Raw genomic sequence first — 20,920 nt, 5'->3', positions numbered from 1 at the left:
GCTCCTGCAGAAAGAGCCATACGTTGCCGACTCCTGATCTAGTAGGTCTGTGAACCTTCAGTTCTTCTCTTTGGGTAAGGAAAACAATTAACAGTGACACTATTGATTACCTAACATAATCATACCATACTAGGATTGTTCCTATTTAATCAAATGCTTCTAAAATAAAACTGTCCAATTCAGCAAACATTTCTTAAGTGCCTACTACGTGCAAATCAAATATATTGTGCCTTGCTAGAGTAAAAACAAAATATGCCCTTGAAGAGCTTGAATTCTAAAACTTCCAATCAAAACTATTACAATAAAGTAATATGGTAATATTCACCTCTAAAAAACTCAACAAAATGACAAATTCTACCTATCAAGCTCTATAGAAGGAAACATCAGAATGTTTTTAATTTAAAAATCAACCAAGCAAAAAGTCCAATGAAATAATAGCTATTTTTAAAAACGCTAAGAGCTGCTTGTCAACCATTTCAGAATAAAAAGAGAAAATGAATACTTCTAAAGCTCCATGCCACTATAGTCCATCATCTTGTCAATCATTTCAGAATAAAAAGAAAAAATGAATACTTCTAAAACGCCAAGCTATTATAGTCCATCATTTATTTCATACCTCTCAAATAGCTTCTGTAAAAGATATTAAGGTTGTGATTTATGTAGTTAATATTAAACTATTTGTTCCCAAGAGTGAAATCATATGAAAAGGTTTCTATTCTTTTAAATTATGATGCTTCTTTGGCATTACAATTTATAATTTCATGTCGTCACACCAGAAAAAAGAACCCATATAGTAAGATTAGTTTCTTTTATTATCACAAAAAAAATTCTTAGGGTCATAAAACATTTGATTATAAAGCATATTATGCTTTATAACAACTATCTCTTGATCAATAACAAGAGGGTAATTCTAAGCAGAAATTTTTAAAAGTATTTCCTCCCCACTTTATTACTGTTATCTATTTTTTAGACTAATTACAAAAAGAGACTTGTACTACTTAATAGCATTATATTTTAATAGAAAAGAAATGTAAGGGAATTGGAATGCGCAAATTAAGGAACTTCAAATAATTTTGGAGAAAAAATAACTCAAGATTTTGTGGGTAAAACAATAACCTCAAAAGGAAAGAAGTCAATTTTATACTTTCATGTGCTGTGTGAACATAACAAGTCTAAGTAATGTTCAGTTCTTTACCTTGTCTGGTTTTTTTTCCTCTACTTCATTACTGGGCATTCTTGTTCGGAGCTTCACTGAACCTTCTTTAAAAATATCTCCAAATCCAACTCCCCGAATTTTCTTTGGCTGTGCAACTGACCCAGCTGCAGTTTCGGTCTCATTTGCCAGAGAGCCTAAAGGTGAGGTAGGGCTAGTAAAAACAGCTTCTGAAAGAAAAAATTTTTTTAAGAAAATGAAAGATGTTATATCAAAAAATCTTGATAATTTCTCTCCACATTCGAAAGCTTACAAGAATATTCCAAGCTTACTGATCTCTATACTTAATCTAAATATCAAATATAACTGACTGAATAAAACATACATTTTGACAAGGTGGTCTATGTCTCTCTGCGTTTTGCCTCCCAAAACTGAACATGGCCTCTTGCTGAATGGAGACTATAACATATACTTTTTTGGTACCCTTCCAAAGCTCCTAAAAATACTTGCAAGAACAATACATAAGTATTGACTAAATATTTCTGGAACCAAAGGTGAAAAACATCATGATATAGTAATGAATATGATGGTTATGAGAGAAATGGTATGTTTGTATAAAAGGGTGAAAAGATAGCTTTCTAACTGGAGCAAAGGCTTTATACTAGAAAATGTTAGCAGAACAGGAGACAACAGTAACAATCAATTTCTTTGTTAGTTATAATCACTTTCAGAAGAGAATTTCACTTTGTTTCTCCACATTCTGAAGGACTGAATTGTCATTAAGAAAAGTCCAAAACACTAATAATAAGAGAAATCTTTTCAAATAACCCTGAAGGTTCATCTCTTCACCATAAAAAGGAGCAAAGATGACAAAAGATAAATAAGAACAATCACTGTTAGAGGGGTTATTTAGAGGGTTAGAAGGGAAGATTGGGGAAAGAAATTCCTTCTACTGCCAGGGTGTGGCTTTACAAATATTATCTCATTTGATCCTCAGAATAACTCTAGGAAGAAGATGATATTATCAACTTATTTTACAATTGAGGAAACTAGGACAGATAGAATTAAAGTAACTTGTCCAGAGTCATATAGCTGTTAAGTGTCTGAGGCCAGATTTTAATTCAAGTCTTCCTGACTCCAGGCAGAGTATTCTGTCCACTGTACCACCTAGCTGCCTCACTAGTGTATTGCTGATATAACTATTCATCACTATAAACATGTTGGAAAGCAATATGAAATTCTACAAATAAGCTGACTAAAATGTCCATAGCCTTTGACCTACATTGTACTACAAGTCTTTAAACTCAAGGAAACTATTTAAAAGAAGAATGTCCCCATACACCACAAAATTATTTACAGCAACTCTTTTAGTAATAGCAAAAAACTGGAAACAAAGTTGATACCCATCAACTGGGAAATGGCTAAATAAACTATGGTGTATCAGTGTCATTAATATTACATAACATTTAATTACATTAATACATTATAATAAAACATGTAATCATAATACATTAATTATAGTAATAAAAAAGATGATTATGAATACAGAGAAGCACTGAAAGATTTATATAAACTGAGGCAGTTGAATAAGAAAAAATACATATAATGACTTCAATAATGTAAAAGAATAGTCATAAAATAATCAAAAGTAAATGCTGTAAGATAAAAAGAACAAGTATGATCCCAAAGATAAGATACCACTCCTTCCCCCCACCAACTCCATTGCATTGCAGAAATGGGAGGTACAATGGTGTAGTTCACTGAACATATTTATGGACCATCATTTCAATATACTGATCAGTTTTGCCGATTTTCTCCTCCTTATTTTGAGGGGATCTTTTCTTTAAAAAAAATATTATTTGTTATAGGGGATAAATGGGAGGAAGGGGGAGGTACTTACCAAGGAAAACCATGGCAACGCAAAACAAATAAATAAATAAATAAATAAATGTATTTTTAAATGACTAAAAGAAAAAATAGTTCTCCAAAGAGTCCAATATGGATGCATAAAGAATTCTTCAACCAATTTAGATCTTCAAAAAGAAATGTTTGGGGGGCAGCTGGGTATCTCAGTGGATTGAGAGTCAGGCCTAGAGACGGGTGGTCCTAGGTTCAAATCCGGCCTCAGACACTTCCCAGCTGTGTGACCCTGGGCAAGTCACTTGACCCCCATTGCCCACCCTTACCACTCTTCCACCTATGAGCCATTACACGGAAGTTAAGGGCTCAAAAAAACCAAATAAATGAATGAATGAATGAATTGACAAAAAGAAATGTTTAGAAGATGGAGACAATGATATGTAATAGTAAATTAATAAGGCTTGGTGGAGTAAAAACAGGGAATACAGAGACAAACACAAAACACAAAAAGAGGAAGAGAAGAAGACCTTAAGGAGGGTGGTGCTTAAAAGTTGAGTCTTTAAAGAAACCAAGAGTTTCAAGAGCTAGAGAAGGCCACTGACTGAGGGCTGTCCAGGACAAAAGAAAGACTAACAATGAAATACAAAAGATCACAGAAAGTAGATTAGAAGAGGGACCATAAGGATAGAAAGGGTAAATGTTGTTCTGATTTTCAAAAAGGGGAAAGAAATAGATTCTGTAATCTATAAACCAATAAGTTTGATTTCAAATAAGTAAGCATAGCTTTGTCAAGAATATACCAAGTCAGACCCTATTTCCTTTGAATAGTTACTTACCTGATTAAGATAACTGCATTTGATGAAGTATATCATATTATTCTTATTGAAAATATGGAGATTAAGATGATAATAATTAGCTAGCATTTCTATAATGCTGAGTGCAGCTAGGTGGCATACTAGATTCAGTGCCAGATCAGGAAAACCTGAGTTCAAATGGCAAACCGCTTAATCCAGTTTGCCTCAGTTTCTTCATCTGTAAAATGAGCTGGAGAAGGACATCTCTCTAGAATCTTTACCCAAAAAGTCTCAAATGGGGTCATGAAGAGTTGGACACAACTGAAATGACTGAACAACAACAAAAATATAGTGCTTTAAATTTTGCAAATGTTTTAAAAATATTCTCATTTTATCCTTATAACAACCTTAGGAGGTTGTTTTCTTACTTTACATTTGAGTAAACTGAGGCAGATAGGTTAAGTGACTTGCCCAGGGTCACATAGCTAGTAACTGGTCTTCTTAACAAGTTCAGTGCTCTAATGGGCCACCTAGTTGTACTGTGGACTAATGATAAAACAGTATAGGATAAATGATGAAACTATGAAGATGGAACTCAGAAATGGCTGAGTGGCAAGACACAAAGAATAATTATTAATGGTTCAATGTAAGTTTTTTTTGAAATGGAATGCCCCAGGGAACCTATACTTGGCTTTGTGCGGTTTAATATTTTTATCAGTAATTTAGACAGTCATAGACAGCATGTTCATCAAATATGCAGATAATGCCAAACTATTAAGGAGGGATAACAAACTGGGTGACATTCAGGATTCTAAAAGATCTTCACAGGCTAGAGTATTGGGCTAAATTTTAAAAGATGTAATTTATAATGATAAATTTAAAGTTTTACCATAGGATTGAGAAAACCAACTCAGTAAAAAATGGTGGGAGATATGGCACAATATTTTTTTCTAAAAGAACTAAATATTTTAGTCACCTTTATAAACTCAAAATGAATCATCAATAATATGTAAAAGCCAAAAAAGAGTTAATGTAATCTTAGTCTGCAGTAGGAAAGGCATGGTTTCAAGGAGTTCTAAGGAGGAGATACTTCCTTTATATACTACCCTTGTCAGACATTATGGGAATTGTTATTGTTCAGTTCTGGATGGCACAGGAAAGATATGCCAAACTAATGAAATTAAGAACATCTACAAGAGGGTAAAACAGATGAAAGAGTGTTTTGAATATACGCTACAAGGCTGGAGACTGGTTGAAGGAACATGGAACGTTTAGCCATGAGAAGAGAAAGCTGAGAAGGGATGAGTTTTGTTTTTTTTCTAATAGCTTTAATAGTCTTTTAATATAAATCACAGCATGTGAGATAGTGCTCAAGTTCCCACTAGTCTATACAGAAGCATTTTGAAATGAATAATGGTACTACTATAGCCTGGGCTCTGACTGGGGAAACAGAAAAAGCTCAATGACTCACCTTTAGATTGATTATTCATTAATCTACTGCTCAGTATATTGTTTGGACATTTTAGTCATGTTCAATTCCTTAAGATCCCATCTGGGTTTTTTTTTTTGGCAAAGATTACTAGAGAGATACTAGACGAGGCAACTGAAGCAAATTAGTTTAAATGACTTGGCCAGGGTCACACAGCTAGTAAATGTCTGAGGTCAGGTTTGAACTCAGGAAGATGAATCTTCCTTACTTTAGCCTCATCAGTCCACTCTGCCACTTTAGCTGCCACTGTTGGGTATAGATCTTATCATGTTCAAGTTCACCAGGACGCATCACAAATGGATCTTACAGCTCTCAAAAGAGTCACTGCCATAAATGATAATCCTGCAAACTTGAAGAGAAATGTTCTCTAGCCTGGAAACATCCAGTTATTCTCTACTTGAAAGGCTTTTAACATATTCTGACCATAACTACCATAGGTCCTAAAGTAGACTTTCCTTAGCTTGATTTTCAGTAACTTTGAAAAATTACCAATATAAAAAGTAAGGTTCATAAGCATACAGCCAGAAGAGATTTTGTTTTGCAACTCCCTCATTTTACAGATAGGAAATGAAAACCTAAAAAGGTTTCAGGGGCTTGTCCATGGTCATACAGATAAGAAAAAAAAAAACCCTCCAGAAGAGGTCTAGGTTGAAAGATGGCACAAGTGTAAAAGTAAATGGAGTCAGTTGACCTGGATTTATATCTTGCCTTAAAGGAGTAAGATGGTGTAATGGAAAGAGTACAAACTGAATATCATAATCTTTATAAATTCTCATTCTGCCACTTTCCTAATCCATCATCTCTTCCCTGATTAACTGATTCCCCACTCTTTACTCAGGAGTGGAGGAGAGATGAAGAGAGGGAGAGGAAAAGGAAGAGAAGGAATATCAATTTATTAAGCTCCTATGCTATGATACAACAGGCACTATGATGCCTTTACAAAATTTATCACTTCACAAAAATTATCTCATTTCATCCTATCCCTGGGACACTTTCATAATTTTTTTTAATCCTTTACTTGTTGTCTCAATAAGAACTATAAAATAGAAGGGGCCAAGGCAAATGGGGTTAAGTGACTTGCCCATGGTCACATAGCTAGAAGTGTCTGAGGCTAGACTGAACCCAGGATCTCCCAACTCCAGGCTTGCTGCTCCATCCACTGTGCCACCTAGCTGCCACCACTTTACATAATTTCATTAAGACTGAAATTATGTGAAAAATATCCAAATAATCATCAATTAAGAAGACTAGTAAACTACTGATTTGACATCTTTAAGAAGGGTAGCAGAAGGAGTTTTTAGAAATTATAGAATAGTCCATCTTATTTCCCTCTATCAGGTTAGCTGATTTAATGCTACCCTTTTTATTAATCAGTTGATCAATCAACAAAATATTATACTACATTCAAAATTCAAAATGATGATTTACCTGATTCCTCTTGAGTTTCATGGGCTTCTCCATCATCAGTAATCTCTAATTCTTTCACGAAATTTGAGGGAAACAGTCCTGACTTGTTGTTCACAGTTCCACTCCACCAGCCTTCTTCTACCTAAGAGAGTTCATAATTCAATATTTTTGTTTTAAAAAGAAAATATTAAAAACATTAACAGAGCAACAATCATTAAGCATTTATTAAAGGCTTATTATTAGCCAATTATGGTGCTAAGTCCTAGGGACACACACAAAAAGCCCAAAGTTCCTGCCTTTTAATTAAAGAAGAAAATATATACATAAATCAGTATATACAAGACAAATTAGAGAGTAAATGGAACAGAACATTAGAGGAGAACGCACTATCAACTGTTGGGGAGGTGGGGAGACGGCAGGTTACAAAAAAGCATTTGTGCAAGAAGTGGTATTTGACTCTCTTTTAAAAGGCCTGAGATTCAGTCGGAAGACAAGAGATCCTAGGCTCAAATCTGGCCTCAGACACTTCCTGGCTCTGTGATCCTAGGCAAGTCACTTAAACCCCACCTCTGAGCCCTTACCACTTGTCTGACTTAAAGTCTATACTTAGTATTGATTCACAGACATGAGGTAAGGATTAAAAAAAAAGAAGCTGAAGATTCTAAGAGGCAAAGGAAAGAGAAAAGTATTGCAAATATGGGGAAAGACTGATGTTTGTGTGAGAACACTAAGTAGTCCAGTCTGACTGAACGACAGGGTATGTGCAGTAGATCATGTTAAAAGTCTAGAAATACAGAAGCCAGGTTTTAAAGAACTTTAAAAGCCAAAAAAGGAGCTTCTGATTATTATTACAAGTAAGAGGGAATCAATGAAGTATACTGAAAAGAAAGAAATGATATGGTCAGGCCTATACTTCAAGCCAATCACCTTGGCAATTATGTTGATTAGGAATGCTACTATAATAGTCAATACAAGAAGTAATGGGGGCAGCTGGGTAGCTCAGTGGATTAAGAGTCAGGCCTAGAGACAGGAGGTCCTAGGTTCAAATCCGGCCTAAGACACTTCCCAGCTGTGTGACCCTGGACAAGTCACTTGACCCCCATTGCCCACCCTTACCACTCTTCCACCTATGAGCCAATACACAGAAGTTAAGGGTTAAAAAAAAAAAAAAAAAAAAAAGAAGTAATGAGAGGCTGAATTAGGATGGCATATGTGTGGATGGAGAGGTGGGACAGGCCTGAAAGATATTGCAAACAAAGAAAGTCAAATTATAACATTTGGCAACTGATTGCCTTGTAGGAGGAAGAGGTAGGGAGAAGAAGGGACAGGGGAAGAAGAGATCAAGAATGACTCTAAAATTGTGAGCTTTGTATGAGCACAACTACAAAACACTTTGCACACAATTAAAACTAGGTCTAAATAATTGGAAAAACATTAATTGTTCACGGATAGGAGAGAATTAATATAATAAACTAATATAAAAAATGACAATTTGACACAAATAGATTTATTTATTCAGTGCCATACCTATTAAAAAAACAAGAAAGCTTTTTATTGAATCAGAAAAAAATTATAACAAAGTTCATCTGGAAGAACAAAAGTTCAAGAATATCAAGGGAACTAATGAAAAAAAAAATGTGAAGGATGGGGGCTGAGCAATACCAGATCTTAAACTGTACTATAAAGCAGTAGTCATCAAAACAATATGGTAATGGCTAAGAGATGGAAGGGAGGATCAATGGAACATACTTGGGGTAAATGACCTCAGCAAGATAGTGTATGATAAACCCGAAGATCCCAGCTTTTGGGACAAGAACTCACTATTTGACAAAAAATACTGGGAAAATTGGAAAACAGTATGGGATAGATCAGGTTTAGATCAACATCTCATACCCTATATCAAGATAAATTCAGACTGGATAAACAGCTTAAATATAAAGAAGGAAATTATAAGTAAATTAGGAGAATAAAGAATAGTATACCTGTCAGATCTATGGAAAAGAAGAGAATTTAAGACCAAGCAAGAGATACAGAACTTTACAAAATGTAAAATGAATGACTTTGATTATATCAAATTAAAAAGGTTTCATACAAACAAAACCAATGAAAACAAAATTAGAAGGAAAGCAATAAACTGGGAAAAAATGTTTATGACAAAACTCTCTGACAAAGGTTTAATTTCCTAAATATATAAAGAACTATATCAAATTTACAAAAAAATGAAGCCATTCCCCAATTGACAAATGGTCAAGAGAGATGAATAGGCAGTTTTCACATGAAGAAATCCAAACCATCAATAAGCACATGAAAAAGTGTCCTACATCTCTTATAATTAGAGAAATGCAAATCAAAACAACTCTGAGGTACCACCTCACACCTAGCAGATTGGCCGATATAATAGCAAAGTAAAGTAATAAATGTGTAGGGGATGTGGTAAAATTAGGGCACTAATACATTGCTGGTGGAGTTGTGAATTGATCCAACCATTCTGGAAAGCAATTTGGAACTATGCCCAAAGAGCTTTAAAAGACTGCCTGCCCTTTAATCCAGTCATACCACTGCTGGGTTTGAACCCCAAAGAGATAATAGGGAAAAATTCTTGTAAAGCTATTCATAGTTGTACTCTTTGTGGTGGCAAAAAAATTGGAAAATGAAGGGGTGCCCATTGACTGGAGAATGGCTAAACAAATTGTAGTATCTGATGGTGATGAATACTACTGTGCTTAAAGGAATAATGAACTGGAGGAATTCCATGTGAATTGGAAGGACCTCCAGGAACTGATGCAGAACAAAAGAAACAGAACCAGGAGAACATTGTACACAGAGGCTGATATGCTGTGGCACAATTGAACATAATGGACTTCTCTACTAACAGCAATGCAATGATCCAGGACAATTCTAAGAAACTTATAAGAAAGAATGCTATTTACGTGCAGAAAAAGAACTGTGGGAGCAGAAACACAGAAGAAAAGCATATGATTGATCACATAATTCAATGGGTATATGATTGGAGATGTTGACTTTAAAGGATCACTTCTATTACAAATATGATTATTATGTAAAATAACTTTTGAACAATGATACATATAAAATCCAGTGGAATTGCTCATCGGCTCCAGGAGGGGGAGGAAGGAGAGGAGAGAAATAATATGAATCATGTAATCATAGGAAAATATTCTAAATTAATTAATTAAATTAAAAAATTTTTTTAAATTATGAGCTTTGAATTCACCCATTTTATAGATAAGGAAACTGAGGACCAGAGAGGCTAAATGACTTGCCAAAGAAGGGAAAGAGAAAAAGATGACAGCTTGTAGTTTTGGTAGGAAGAGAGATTTCAGTATAAGCAACTTGTTGGAGAAGACAAGAGTTGATGGGATCAAGGATACATGTAGAAGAGTTGTGGATCTTGGCAAGTTGAAGAATGAATGGATGAAATGGATAGCTTAAATGTTTTTTTCTGTGAAGTATGAAACAAGGTCCTAAACTGAGTAGGAAGAAAGAGTTCTTATATCAACATAAAGGATGACTGCACATAAAATCTATGTGTTTCCCTTCCTTTTTTTTTTTAAACCCTTACCTTCTGTCTTGGAGTCAATAATGTGTATTGGCTCCAAGGCAGAAGAGTGGTAAGGGTAGGCAATGGGGGTCAAGTGACTTGCCCAGGGTCACACAGCTGGGAAGTGTTTGAGGACAGATTTGAACCTAGGACCTCCCGTCTCTAGGCCTGGTTCTCAATCCACTGAGCTACCCAGCTGACCCCCATTTCCCTTCCTCTTAAAGGAACTGTTCTTACTGATCTCTCTCTACTAACACCAACAGTACATATTCCTTCCCAATCATTCATATTAAAAATGTCATAGCCATCTGAGGAAGCTGACATGGTACAATAGAAAAAGGATGAATTTGGAGTGAGAAGACCAAAGTGCAAATCCCAGATTTGCCACTTACCGCCCTAGGGGACTTTGGCCAAGTCATTTAACTTCTCTGGTCCTCAGTTTCCTGATCTATAAAATTAGTGAACTGTACTAGATGAACTCTAAGGTTCATTCCAGTTCTACAACTGTGATCTCTGAAACCTAACTTTTTCTGGTTCCCCAAATTCCAATGACCAACATCAACAAACTTTTCACCTTTCATATAATGACCTACTACAACTGTATCTAATTATTTATCACCTAGAATGCTGGAATATGGACTAATAGTTCACTCTAAAAGGTTACCCACCCACCTACTTCTCTTTTCACATTTATTCTATACATCTCTACCAGATTAATTTTTCCTAATGCACAACTGATTCCACATTGAAAAACCTTTAAAAGCTTCTCATTACCTAAGAAACTACTCAAGCCAGGTATTGAATACCAACAAAAATGCCGCAAAAGAAAAACAGTTAAGAATTTAGGCCACAGATAAAACTCAAAGTTTATACTATTACACAATATGCAAAATGAAATTACACAGTTTTCAGAAATAGTTCATGTGGCAATTCACTTTGCTTGACTATAAATATGTTTTAAAAGGCTTTGTTTTATTTTAAATTGAGAGAGTAGGGTGGGAAGAAGGGAAACTAGCATTAGGGTGACCAGGAAAAAAAGAAAAAAGTTACTGAAGCATTTTTTTAAATGCACAGAAAAGAATTTTTAAAAGACTATAAGGAAATAGAAAAATGCAATAAAATTCTAAAAGTTACATAATGAGTTTATTATATACTTAAGAAAAAACAGATTTTAGGTTTCCTATATAATCCTTTTTTTCTGTTTGACTTGATGCTAATTTTATTCACCGTTTTGATAAGACCAGAAAAAAACAGGTTTTGAATTCTATTAAGAAAAAACTTCCTATTTTTTCCTGTCAAACTCAGAATCAAAGAGTTTATACATATTTACTTTGATTAAAATTTTCAACAGAAAATTGAAACAAAGAAAATTTCTATAATGTATTATATATAATTGTAATTCAAAATATACAAATAGATTACATGTGTTAATTTAGGTAAAAATATAACTAGATCTAGAGCATAAATGAACATCTAGGTATACTTTTAAACAGAGTACTATTTTAGTTGCCCAAAGTATTGAAGACTGTTGGATTTACTATTATTAAAACCATACATACACTTGATTGTACAAAGGAATTAGTCAGAAATTAAGCTATAGAGTAATTTTTTTAATAGCATATTTTTCTCATACCTTTAAACAAAGCACTGAAAAATTTTGATTTCTTTATTCATCTTTAAGATACTTTGCTTACCTCTTCAGTAATTTCAATGATATCTCCCAGTCTGAGCTCTAATTCATCTTCATTTTGTGGATTATACTCAAAGAGAACTTTACATAGTCGCCTCTTTGCTCCTAAAGAAAAAGACATGAAATAAAATTAAGTTTTAAAGTAGCATTAAATAAGTAAAAGAAGCACCTTCCTATTTTTACATTTAATTTTAACAAATTTTTTTTTATAAAAGTACCTTTTTTTAAGTACACAAAGAAGCTAATCACATTTAATTTATGGTCTATATTCTAGACCCCAAACTGAGCCTAGTTTCTCCAATTTCAGGACAGACTAACAAGTTAAGACATACCCTTCCGGAAAATGGCAATTTCTATTTGTACATTAGAATATATGAATTACATGGAAGCAAACACTGCACTGTCAATTACAAGACTAGAAAAACTGACTTTTAAAGGTTATATTGGCACAATAGATGAGTCATAATAGAATTGTACATGCAGTTCAATAGTTATCTGATTATTTCCTGATCAAAGTCTAAGAATAGTTTTTTTAAAATGCTAGTTACTTTTAAAAACTTCTGAGAAACTGTAGATCTGATTATTTGACTCTTTCCCAATAACCAAATATCCAATTAGTTGTCAAATTTCACTTTAATCTGTCTTCCATACAGCTGTCAAATAACACAAATGTTCAAAAAGCTTTAGTGAAGCTCTACTGCCTTTGCATTAATTCCTTTGGCAGTTTGTTAAAGTCCTCCACAATCTGGCTCCTATCTCCCTTTTCAAATATACTTCATATTACTTCCCTTCATGTAATCTCTACCAAGCTAGCCTATTAGCTATGCTCAAAACTTGAACTTTAATCTCCTGCCTCTGCTTTTGCAAAGGGCTATTTTCTGATAGCATTGCTTCCTAACCTCCTTAAGAGTCTCTATCTTCTATGTGTACTTTTTTTAAAACATTCATTAATATTCATTTTTAACATGTTTACATGCTTCATGCCCCTACTTTCCCCTTCACCCCCCCACTCTCCCCCCACCCATGGCCGACGCACATTTCCACTGGTTGTAACATGTGTCCTTGTTCAGGGCCTATTTCCAAATTGTTGATAGTTGCATTGGTGTGGTAGTTTCGAGTCTACATCCCCAATCATGTCCGCCTCAACCCATGTGTTCAAGCAATTGTTTATCTTCTATGTTTCCTCTACTGCAGTTCTTCCTCTGAATGTGGGTAGAGTTCTTTACCATAAAGCCCTCAGAGCTGTCTTGTGTCATTGCATTGCTGCTGGTATAGAAGTCCATTGCATTCTATTTTACCACAGTATATCAGTCTCTGTGTATAGTGTTCTTCTGGCTCTGCTCCTTTCGCTCTGCATCAGTTCCTGGAGGTCTTTCCAATTCACATGGAATTCCTCCAGTTTACTATTCCTTTTAGCACAATAGTATTCCATCACCAACATATACCACAATTTGTTCAGCCATTCCCCAATTGAAGGACACACCCTCCTTTTCCAGTTCTTTGCCACCACAAAAAGCGCAGCTATAAATATTTTCATACAAGTCTGTTTATCTTTGATCTCTTTGGGGTACAAACCCAATAATGGTATGGCTAGAAGCAAAGGGCAGGCATTCTTTTATAGCCCTTTGAGCATAGTTCCATATTGCCAGCCAGAACTGTTGTATCATTTCACGACTCCACCAGCAATGCATTAATGTCCCAATTTTGCTAAGCAGAGTACTATTTAATTGCACAAATAAGTAAACCTGATAATATATTGAAGGCTATGGAAATAAAATCATACATACACTTGAATTCTTATACAAAGTCAGCAATTAAGTTATATTTGTGATCTTTTAAAACAGCACATTTTTCTTAAACTCTTAGAATCCCTAGCTTTCTTGGCCAGATCAAATCAAATGCCACCATTAATTTTTTTGTGACTCTCAAATTGCTAGGGCTTTATTCCTCCTCAAATTATCTTGTATTTACTAATATGCTTACACTACACTTTATCAAAATAAGGAGTTTGTATTTTATCTTAGGAAATAGAGAGCTACTGAAAGGTTCTGAATATGGGGATAATATAATCAAATACTAATTTTGACAAGAATGTGAAGTACTGGAGAAGGGAGAGTAGAGACAGGAAGACCAATTAGTAGGCTATTATATCAGTTCAAATAAATGATGAAGTCCTGAAGTAGGGTAACAATAAAAGTTGTTAGAAAGAGATGTATATGAAAGATGCTGCATAAGTAGAATCAATAGGATTTAGAAAATACTTTAATGTAAACGAAGAGGAAAATTTTAAAGATGTCTTGAAGGTTTCACAGATAGTAACTGAAAGGTATCATTAACAATACTAAAGAATTTGGGAGAACTTTGATTTAGGAGGGAAGGTTTGAGTCCAGTCTTGTAGGACATGTTAAATTTGAGGAGCTGGCAAAATCTCCTAATGACATCCAGGAAGCTTGACACTTTTTTGAAACTCAAACACAACATAACACTTTGTACATAATACTTAATGTGAGTATTGTGTTGATGGGATTAGTCCCACCCTGCCCATTTTTAGATCTAATCACCAAAAGTATAAATAACCCCACTTAATTCTCAAATAGGGGAGGTCTGTAATCCATGTGTGCAATAGTGGGTGATGAATCAGAAATGACTGACTGCCCCCCTGGGCAATCCTAAGCAAAGCCTTTGTTGTGATTGTTACAAATAAAATAGAGGAAGGCACAGGAAGTGGTGCAAAAGAACCGCCTTTAAAAGGGGGTGACAACTTCCTGTGAATCAATTCTTGTTCATTCTTCATAGTTGGAGTTGGAGACACTGTTTGCTGGATTTGAGACCTTAGACTTGATGAAATTGTTCTTAAACCTCTCCTTTTGAACTACCATGTGGTGAGTGAGAAAGACTGACTCTTCCTAGATTTTACCTAAAGAGACTCTTCTCTTAAAAAAAGGCTTTGTGACTGAAGCCTTTTTTTATTCATCCCCCAGGCTCAAGGCTGAGGCTTCTCTGGCTGAGGACTAATTAGCCCTGCCTGGGTTGAGCCAGGGGTTGGAGCAAATTACTTAGTGTGTTAGATTACCCTATCCTCTCTCTGATTTTTTCTACTTTCACTCTCCTATATTTTATTAATTGCTTAAAAATCATTTTGGAATTGATAACTTATTCAGTTCTTGGTGACCAACCCTTTTTAATATTCAGTCCAACCAACCATAATTTTCCCCTTTACAGTATGATTTCTTATTTTACTTGTGTCCATTAGGCTTCCCATTGTTTCTTTCCTTTCTGCTTATAACCAGGTAATAGGCCTTATAATTTAGATTCTTTTCCTGGAAAGGGGACATGAAAGTTATGCCTACTTTTTGCCTCTTGAAAGAGATGCCCCACTGGGACCCACATTAAAGAGGCAAATGGTAAGTGACAAGGCAATATGAGGTAATCAACCTCTTTACTCTAAAGCAGTGATGAGCAAACTTTTTAAAGAGAGGCCAAAGGAAAGGAAATGCTCATTTGTCAGGCTGTTTCTAAGCCAAACCTTTCAAAGTTTCATTGTGCTGTATCCTACTCATTGTATTCGTCAGATTAGGAATAATGTCACAAGGCCAGATAGAACATTTCAGGGGTCCACAGTTTGCCCATCACTGCTCTAAAGTATACCAACCACTAAACCTGATAAAGATAAGTCCTGGGCTAGGCTACCAACTTCCAGCATCTTTTCTCCAGTATCTTCTCAAGTACTCCAAACTATCTTTCCACAGCAAAACATGTATCCACAGGACAGACACTCCAAGCTATACCTGCATGTTCCTAACTTAGTAAGTACACTAATTCCTACTGATTGTTGTGTAACTCTTGGGGTCAAAAAGCATGTCAAATCTCATTACCCACCTGCCATTGAGAAGGTAACTTGAACAGTCTAATCACCTTAGAGCCCTCAACAAATCTCTTAACTACTGATACTCTCCTCAAACTTATTTGACCCTATTCCTAACCCTTCTAAGAACCTGAGTTACTTTGAATCCCTACCTACTGATTTACAAATGTCATACCTCATTCCCAACCTTCAATCCTATCTCCTCAATATCATACTCTAAATCTAACCACAAATCTTTCATTATGTGTTCAATAATTAATCCCTGCTCCTGCTCCATAGTTAATAAACTTGCTTTCACTGTAAAGCACTTCCTTTCTCATTCTTTTGGTCCAATGACATTCAATGAAACTGAGGTCCCTCCCTAAAGCCATTGTATTCCTGGTCTCCCTTTTTAATATAGACTGCATTTTCACTCATACTCAAATATGAATGAAAGTATGATTCGCTGGTCCCAAAGGAGTAGTTAGAATTCTCATTGGTCCCCACTGACACTTTTGGATTCTCCTTCTACCACCATCATTCAGCAACTTCTATTTTGAAGTTCACACCATTCAAATATGTGACTTAATAAATATCCTAAAGGCCATTATCTATCTATGCCTAAAATATTCATTCACTTGCCTTCCAGTTAGACACCATCTTTCTCTCTACCTAAACTTCTGCCTTCCTGTTATAGGATGCTTCAACTACATACTGTTACTCCTTCAAAGATCTTAATTTCCCAGTTCCCCAATTTACTCAGTTCTCATATCCTACTCCTCTCCATCCCAACTCGGCTACACAAAGATTTGGACCTACCCTTTTATCTTACCATCACCCTAAAGTGTTTTAATTCTATAGTAATGAGATTTCCTTATCTAATCATAATCTTTTGTTTTATCTTTTCTGTCTTTCAACCCCTAGCCCTACTCATCTTCTGCACTGTATCATCCAATCCTTCAACCCCTCAGTTCTCTCTCACACGATTACCCCTCTTCACTCATGCACTGGCTAAATTCTTCTTTCTTCTCTATCTTGATCCATTGATGAATCAGTTCAACTCTACAGCATCTTCTTTTTTCAAAAATTTTCTCCTATCACCAATCATGTCTTACTCACCTCCAAACTTGGAATCATCCCCCAAAATATGCCTTTGCTCATATTCACATGTTACTAAATAGGAAAACGGAGAAAAATCTCAAAACCATACTAACTAACTGGATCTGAAATACATTTTTTATGTTACATACTCAATTGGATGAAGCAAGACAATTCTTTTATAACTCTAACCCATTCACTATTTCACTTGACACAGTGATTTTTCTAAAACTTTTCTTACCTTCTCAAGTCTCCTTTAGCACTCCTTTCAATGACTAACTTAGCTAAAAACTTTGTCTTGTATTTTACAAAAAAAAAAAAAAAAAAAAAAAAAAAACTGAGTCAAGCAATCAGTTTCCTCCTTCCCAAAATCTTAATACTCAAATGTTATTCTCCTACTATTCTTCTTACCTCCCAACTCACAATAAGAGGTGGTCCTTCTCCTTGTAAAGGTAAATCTCTGAATACCTCTGTATTTCCCCCATTCTAGAAAAACCCTAACTTGATCTGACCCCATTCCTACTCTCTACTACCCTATATTATTCCTCCTATGCTTAAACACTAGGAAAACGCCATCTAAATTCACTTTCTTTACTTCTCTCAATGATTCTAAATTCTCTGAACTTGACTTTGGACCTCATCATTCAATTGAAATGGCTCTCTCCAACATTACCAAACAAAATTTTTTTTTCAATATTCATCCTTCTTAACCTCTATGCAAGTCCTACCCCCTAATCCTGGATACTTTCTTCTCCTTAAGTTTTTAAGAGACTGTGGTCACTATCCCTCTACTCCTGATCAATTATAAATGATAAATCATATAAAATATATTTCCATATTAGCCATGTTGCTCCTCTAAAAAAAAATCAAGAATAAAGTGAAAAGATTATTCTTCAATCAGCATTCAAAGTTCATCAGTCCTTTTTTTCAAAGCAGATAGCATTTTTTTTTAATAATCTCAAATGACTGAGACTTTAGTTACTGGAATCAAACTTAAATGGAAAGCTTTACAATAGGAGTTAGTTTTATAAATTGAGCTGGAGCAGAAAGAGGCTGAGGGAGGCCTCTAAACTTAATCTCTACCAAAGACATTCATGTTTGCCCTGGCAGTCTGACTTAAGGAAGGGGGGGAAAACCTGCTGGACCCGTGCGCTGTTGCTTGTGTTGTCACCTTACTCCTGGCAACATCAAGGTTAACTCCTGAATGATTCTAATCATCACTCTTCTTTTTTGTGGCCCGAGACAATGTCATTAATCAAAAGTAGCAGGACAGCCATCTCTACTGCAGTCTTGTAGATTTGTAGCTTCACAGCAAGTAGTTCCCAGATCCTCAGTTCCTTCATGTCACCATCCACAGCCCATCACATTTCTATTGGGTGTTCTTGGCCCAAAGGGAAGAGCAAACAGATGAAACTAGTCCCAAAGTTCTGGATAAGAGTACAAGGGATGACCTCTAAAGTCTGGGCCACAGCCCCATTATGGTCACTACTCAATGCCAGTCATGGCTCTGGTTTTGCTGTCAGGGCATGAGTGAGGGCCATCTTAAGAGGCTCCACACACACCTGGTCGGCAGACCTACATGGCATCCTAAATGCCACTCCACTTCCAATAGAATCTCCTTACTAGCATCCCAGAGGGACAAAGGTGCAGACCATGGATGAGATCTTTGCATCCTGTGATGGAAGTAAAGTATTCCTATCTAACCTTCTTAATTTCAAATAAAACAGCACCAATCCTAATATCATCTTCTCCTAGTTCTTCTGGTCAGCAGCCAATCCAAGCCCCAAGGGCCCTGACAATTCAGATGCTGCCTGTCTTCCAAATTCTTTGATACTTGAGATGTTGGCCTGCATGAGGTAGTGCTGAGCTAAATCTGAGATGCCTTTTTCTGTGATGACCACATCACACTTAAAGTGAATAATAGCCTCTCAAAGAATATATTCTTCCATCTGCAGGATTCAAGTAAAGTCTTCCTCTTCAATAATCTCAATAGCTGTCTTGTTTTCTCCTTTCTTATATTCCAAGGAGAAAACCAAGAACACAATTCTTAGATTCCTAATGCAGCATCACACTTGTAATCAACATTCCTGTTGAACATGATTTCATTTAAGATGCACAAGTCCTCAATGATGCCACCAGGAATCTTTTCCACCTTAGAATACTTCTTAATGTTCATCTCTTTTTGGCCATTCTTCTCAAATTGTACGATCTTCATAGTATCCAGAGCTATAATGTAAGTCAAGGAAGGCCAGTGGCTAATGCTGATTTTCTTAAGCATGCTGATCATATCATTCAATGCATTTTTGTAGGCACTGATCACTACTGTTTGGTTCATCAGTTGCTCTAAGAAATGCTCAATCACTGATAGTATCTCTCCAGCAAAAATAATAACTGATTTAGTTCCATTCCTGTTTTCATCCAGGGTCCAATTGATTTCAATCGCTGACTTTGCTGCTGGATCATCATAATGCCACCCATTGGGTCCAAATAGCATTTTTATCATGGATTTATCAGGAGTCCTCCAGAATCATCTTGGATCCATTGTAATAATCAGAGAGGCTTATAAGTCTTTTGCAAATGACCAACTGTAAATGCCTTGGCTATTATCAGCAATACTAATGATCCAAAACAGTTCCAAAGGACTTAAGATGAAAACTGTATATACCTCTAGAGAAAGAACTGATTGAGTCTGAATGTAGATGGTACTATGCTTTTAAAAGCTTTTTAAAAAAGGGGTGTGTGTGTCCATTTTTCTTTCACAATATAGCAATATACAAATGCTTTGCCTGATTACACATGTATAATCTATATCAAATACTTATCTTCTCAAGATATGGAGATGGGAATGAAGGAGAGAATTTTCAATTAAAAACATTTTGAATGTCAAAAATAAATTTTACATGTAATTTGAAAGATATATGTGTGTGTGTGTGTGTGAGAGAGAGAGAGAGAGAGAGAGAGAGAGAGAGAGAGAGAGNAATAATCAGAGAGGCTTATAAGTCTTTTGCAAATGACCAACTGTAAATGCCTTGGCTATTATCAGCAATACTAATGATCCAAAACAGTTCCAAAGGACTTAAGATGAAAACTGTATATACCTCTAGAGAAAGAACTGATTGAGTCTGAATGTAGATGGTACTATGCTTTTAAAAGCTTTTTAAAAAAGGGGTGTGTGTGTCCATTTTTCTTTCACAATATAGCAATATACAAATGCTTTGCCTGATTACACATGTATAATCTATATCAAATACTTATCTTCTCAAGATATGGAGATGGGAATGAAGGAGAGAATTTTCAATTAAAAACATTTTGAATGTCAAAAATAAATTTTACATGTAATTTGAAAGATATATGTATGTGTGTGTGAGAGAGAGAGAGAGAGAGAGAGAGAGAGAGAGAGAGAGAGAGAGAGAGAGAGAGAAATAACCTTGGGTCTAAAAGAATTTATGCAGCAAAGTGGATTGAGAGTCTGCTAAGAAGAAAGTAATATGTAGATTACATTCCCGTCTCCCCATTACTAGTTGTGTGACCATAGGCAAGTCATTTAATCTCTTTGTTCCTCCATGAAATTCTAGGACTATTTTGGGTCACTGGTGAAATTTTCTGAATGCGAAGTCCAAACACTGATATAGTTACTGACTTATTCTTCTAGCCACATACATGTATCTTTCAAAATGTCTAAACTGAACCTTCTTGACTTCTCCGGAGCCTTTGGCTCTACCAATTACCCTCGTCTTCTCGCTAGGTTTTTCTGACACTGCTCTCCTCAGAGTTCTCTTCCTACCTATCTGACCTTTCCTTTTTAGTTTTTTATGCTAGATTTTTATATAGGTCATAGCTATTTATCCATGTGTTCTCTGGGCCCTATCCTCCATCATTTTCTCTTCTCCTTCTAAAATATTTTATTGGTGAACATCAGCTCCAATATATTCAATATTTTCTCTATGTAGATGACTTTCTGATCAATTTATCCAGACCTAACCTCTTCTGTTTACTTTCCAATCTCACATTTCCACTTGCCCATTG

At 35.4% G+C, this 20,920-nt stretch overlaps 1 protein-coding gene across 1 annotated transcript in view; it reads right to left on the bottom strand.

Annotated features, from left to right (window-relative positions):
* LOC123246435 (CD2 associated protein) overlaps window positions 1-20,920 on the bottom strand; it is a 160,069-nt gene that overhangs the window by 83,462 nt on the left and 55,687 nt on the right. The window contains exons 4-6 of the mRNA XM_044675335.1: window positions 11,957-12,057; window positions 6,725-6,845; window positions 1,196-1,383 (exon numbers count right to left, since the gene is read on the bottom strand). Coding sequence (XP_044531270.1) covers window positions 1,196-1,383; window positions 6,725-6,845; window positions 11,957-12,057 — 410 coding nt within the window. The remainder of the gene's footprint in view (window positions 1-1,195; window positions 1,384-6,724; window positions 6,846-11,956; window positions 12,058-20,920) is intronic.

The sequence above is a fragment of the Gracilinanus agilis genome, chromosome 4 (assembly GCF_016433145.1).
Source record: "Gracilinanus agilis isolate LMUSP501 chromosome 4, AgileGrace, whole genome shotgun sequence".
NCBI classification, from domain to species: domain Eukaryota; kingdom Metazoa; phylum Chordata; class Mammalia; order Didelphimorphia; family Didelphidae; genus Gracilinanus; species Gracilinanus agilis.
Note: the sequence above shows the minus strand (reverse complement) of the source record. Positions and strands in the feature narration are given on the sequence as shown.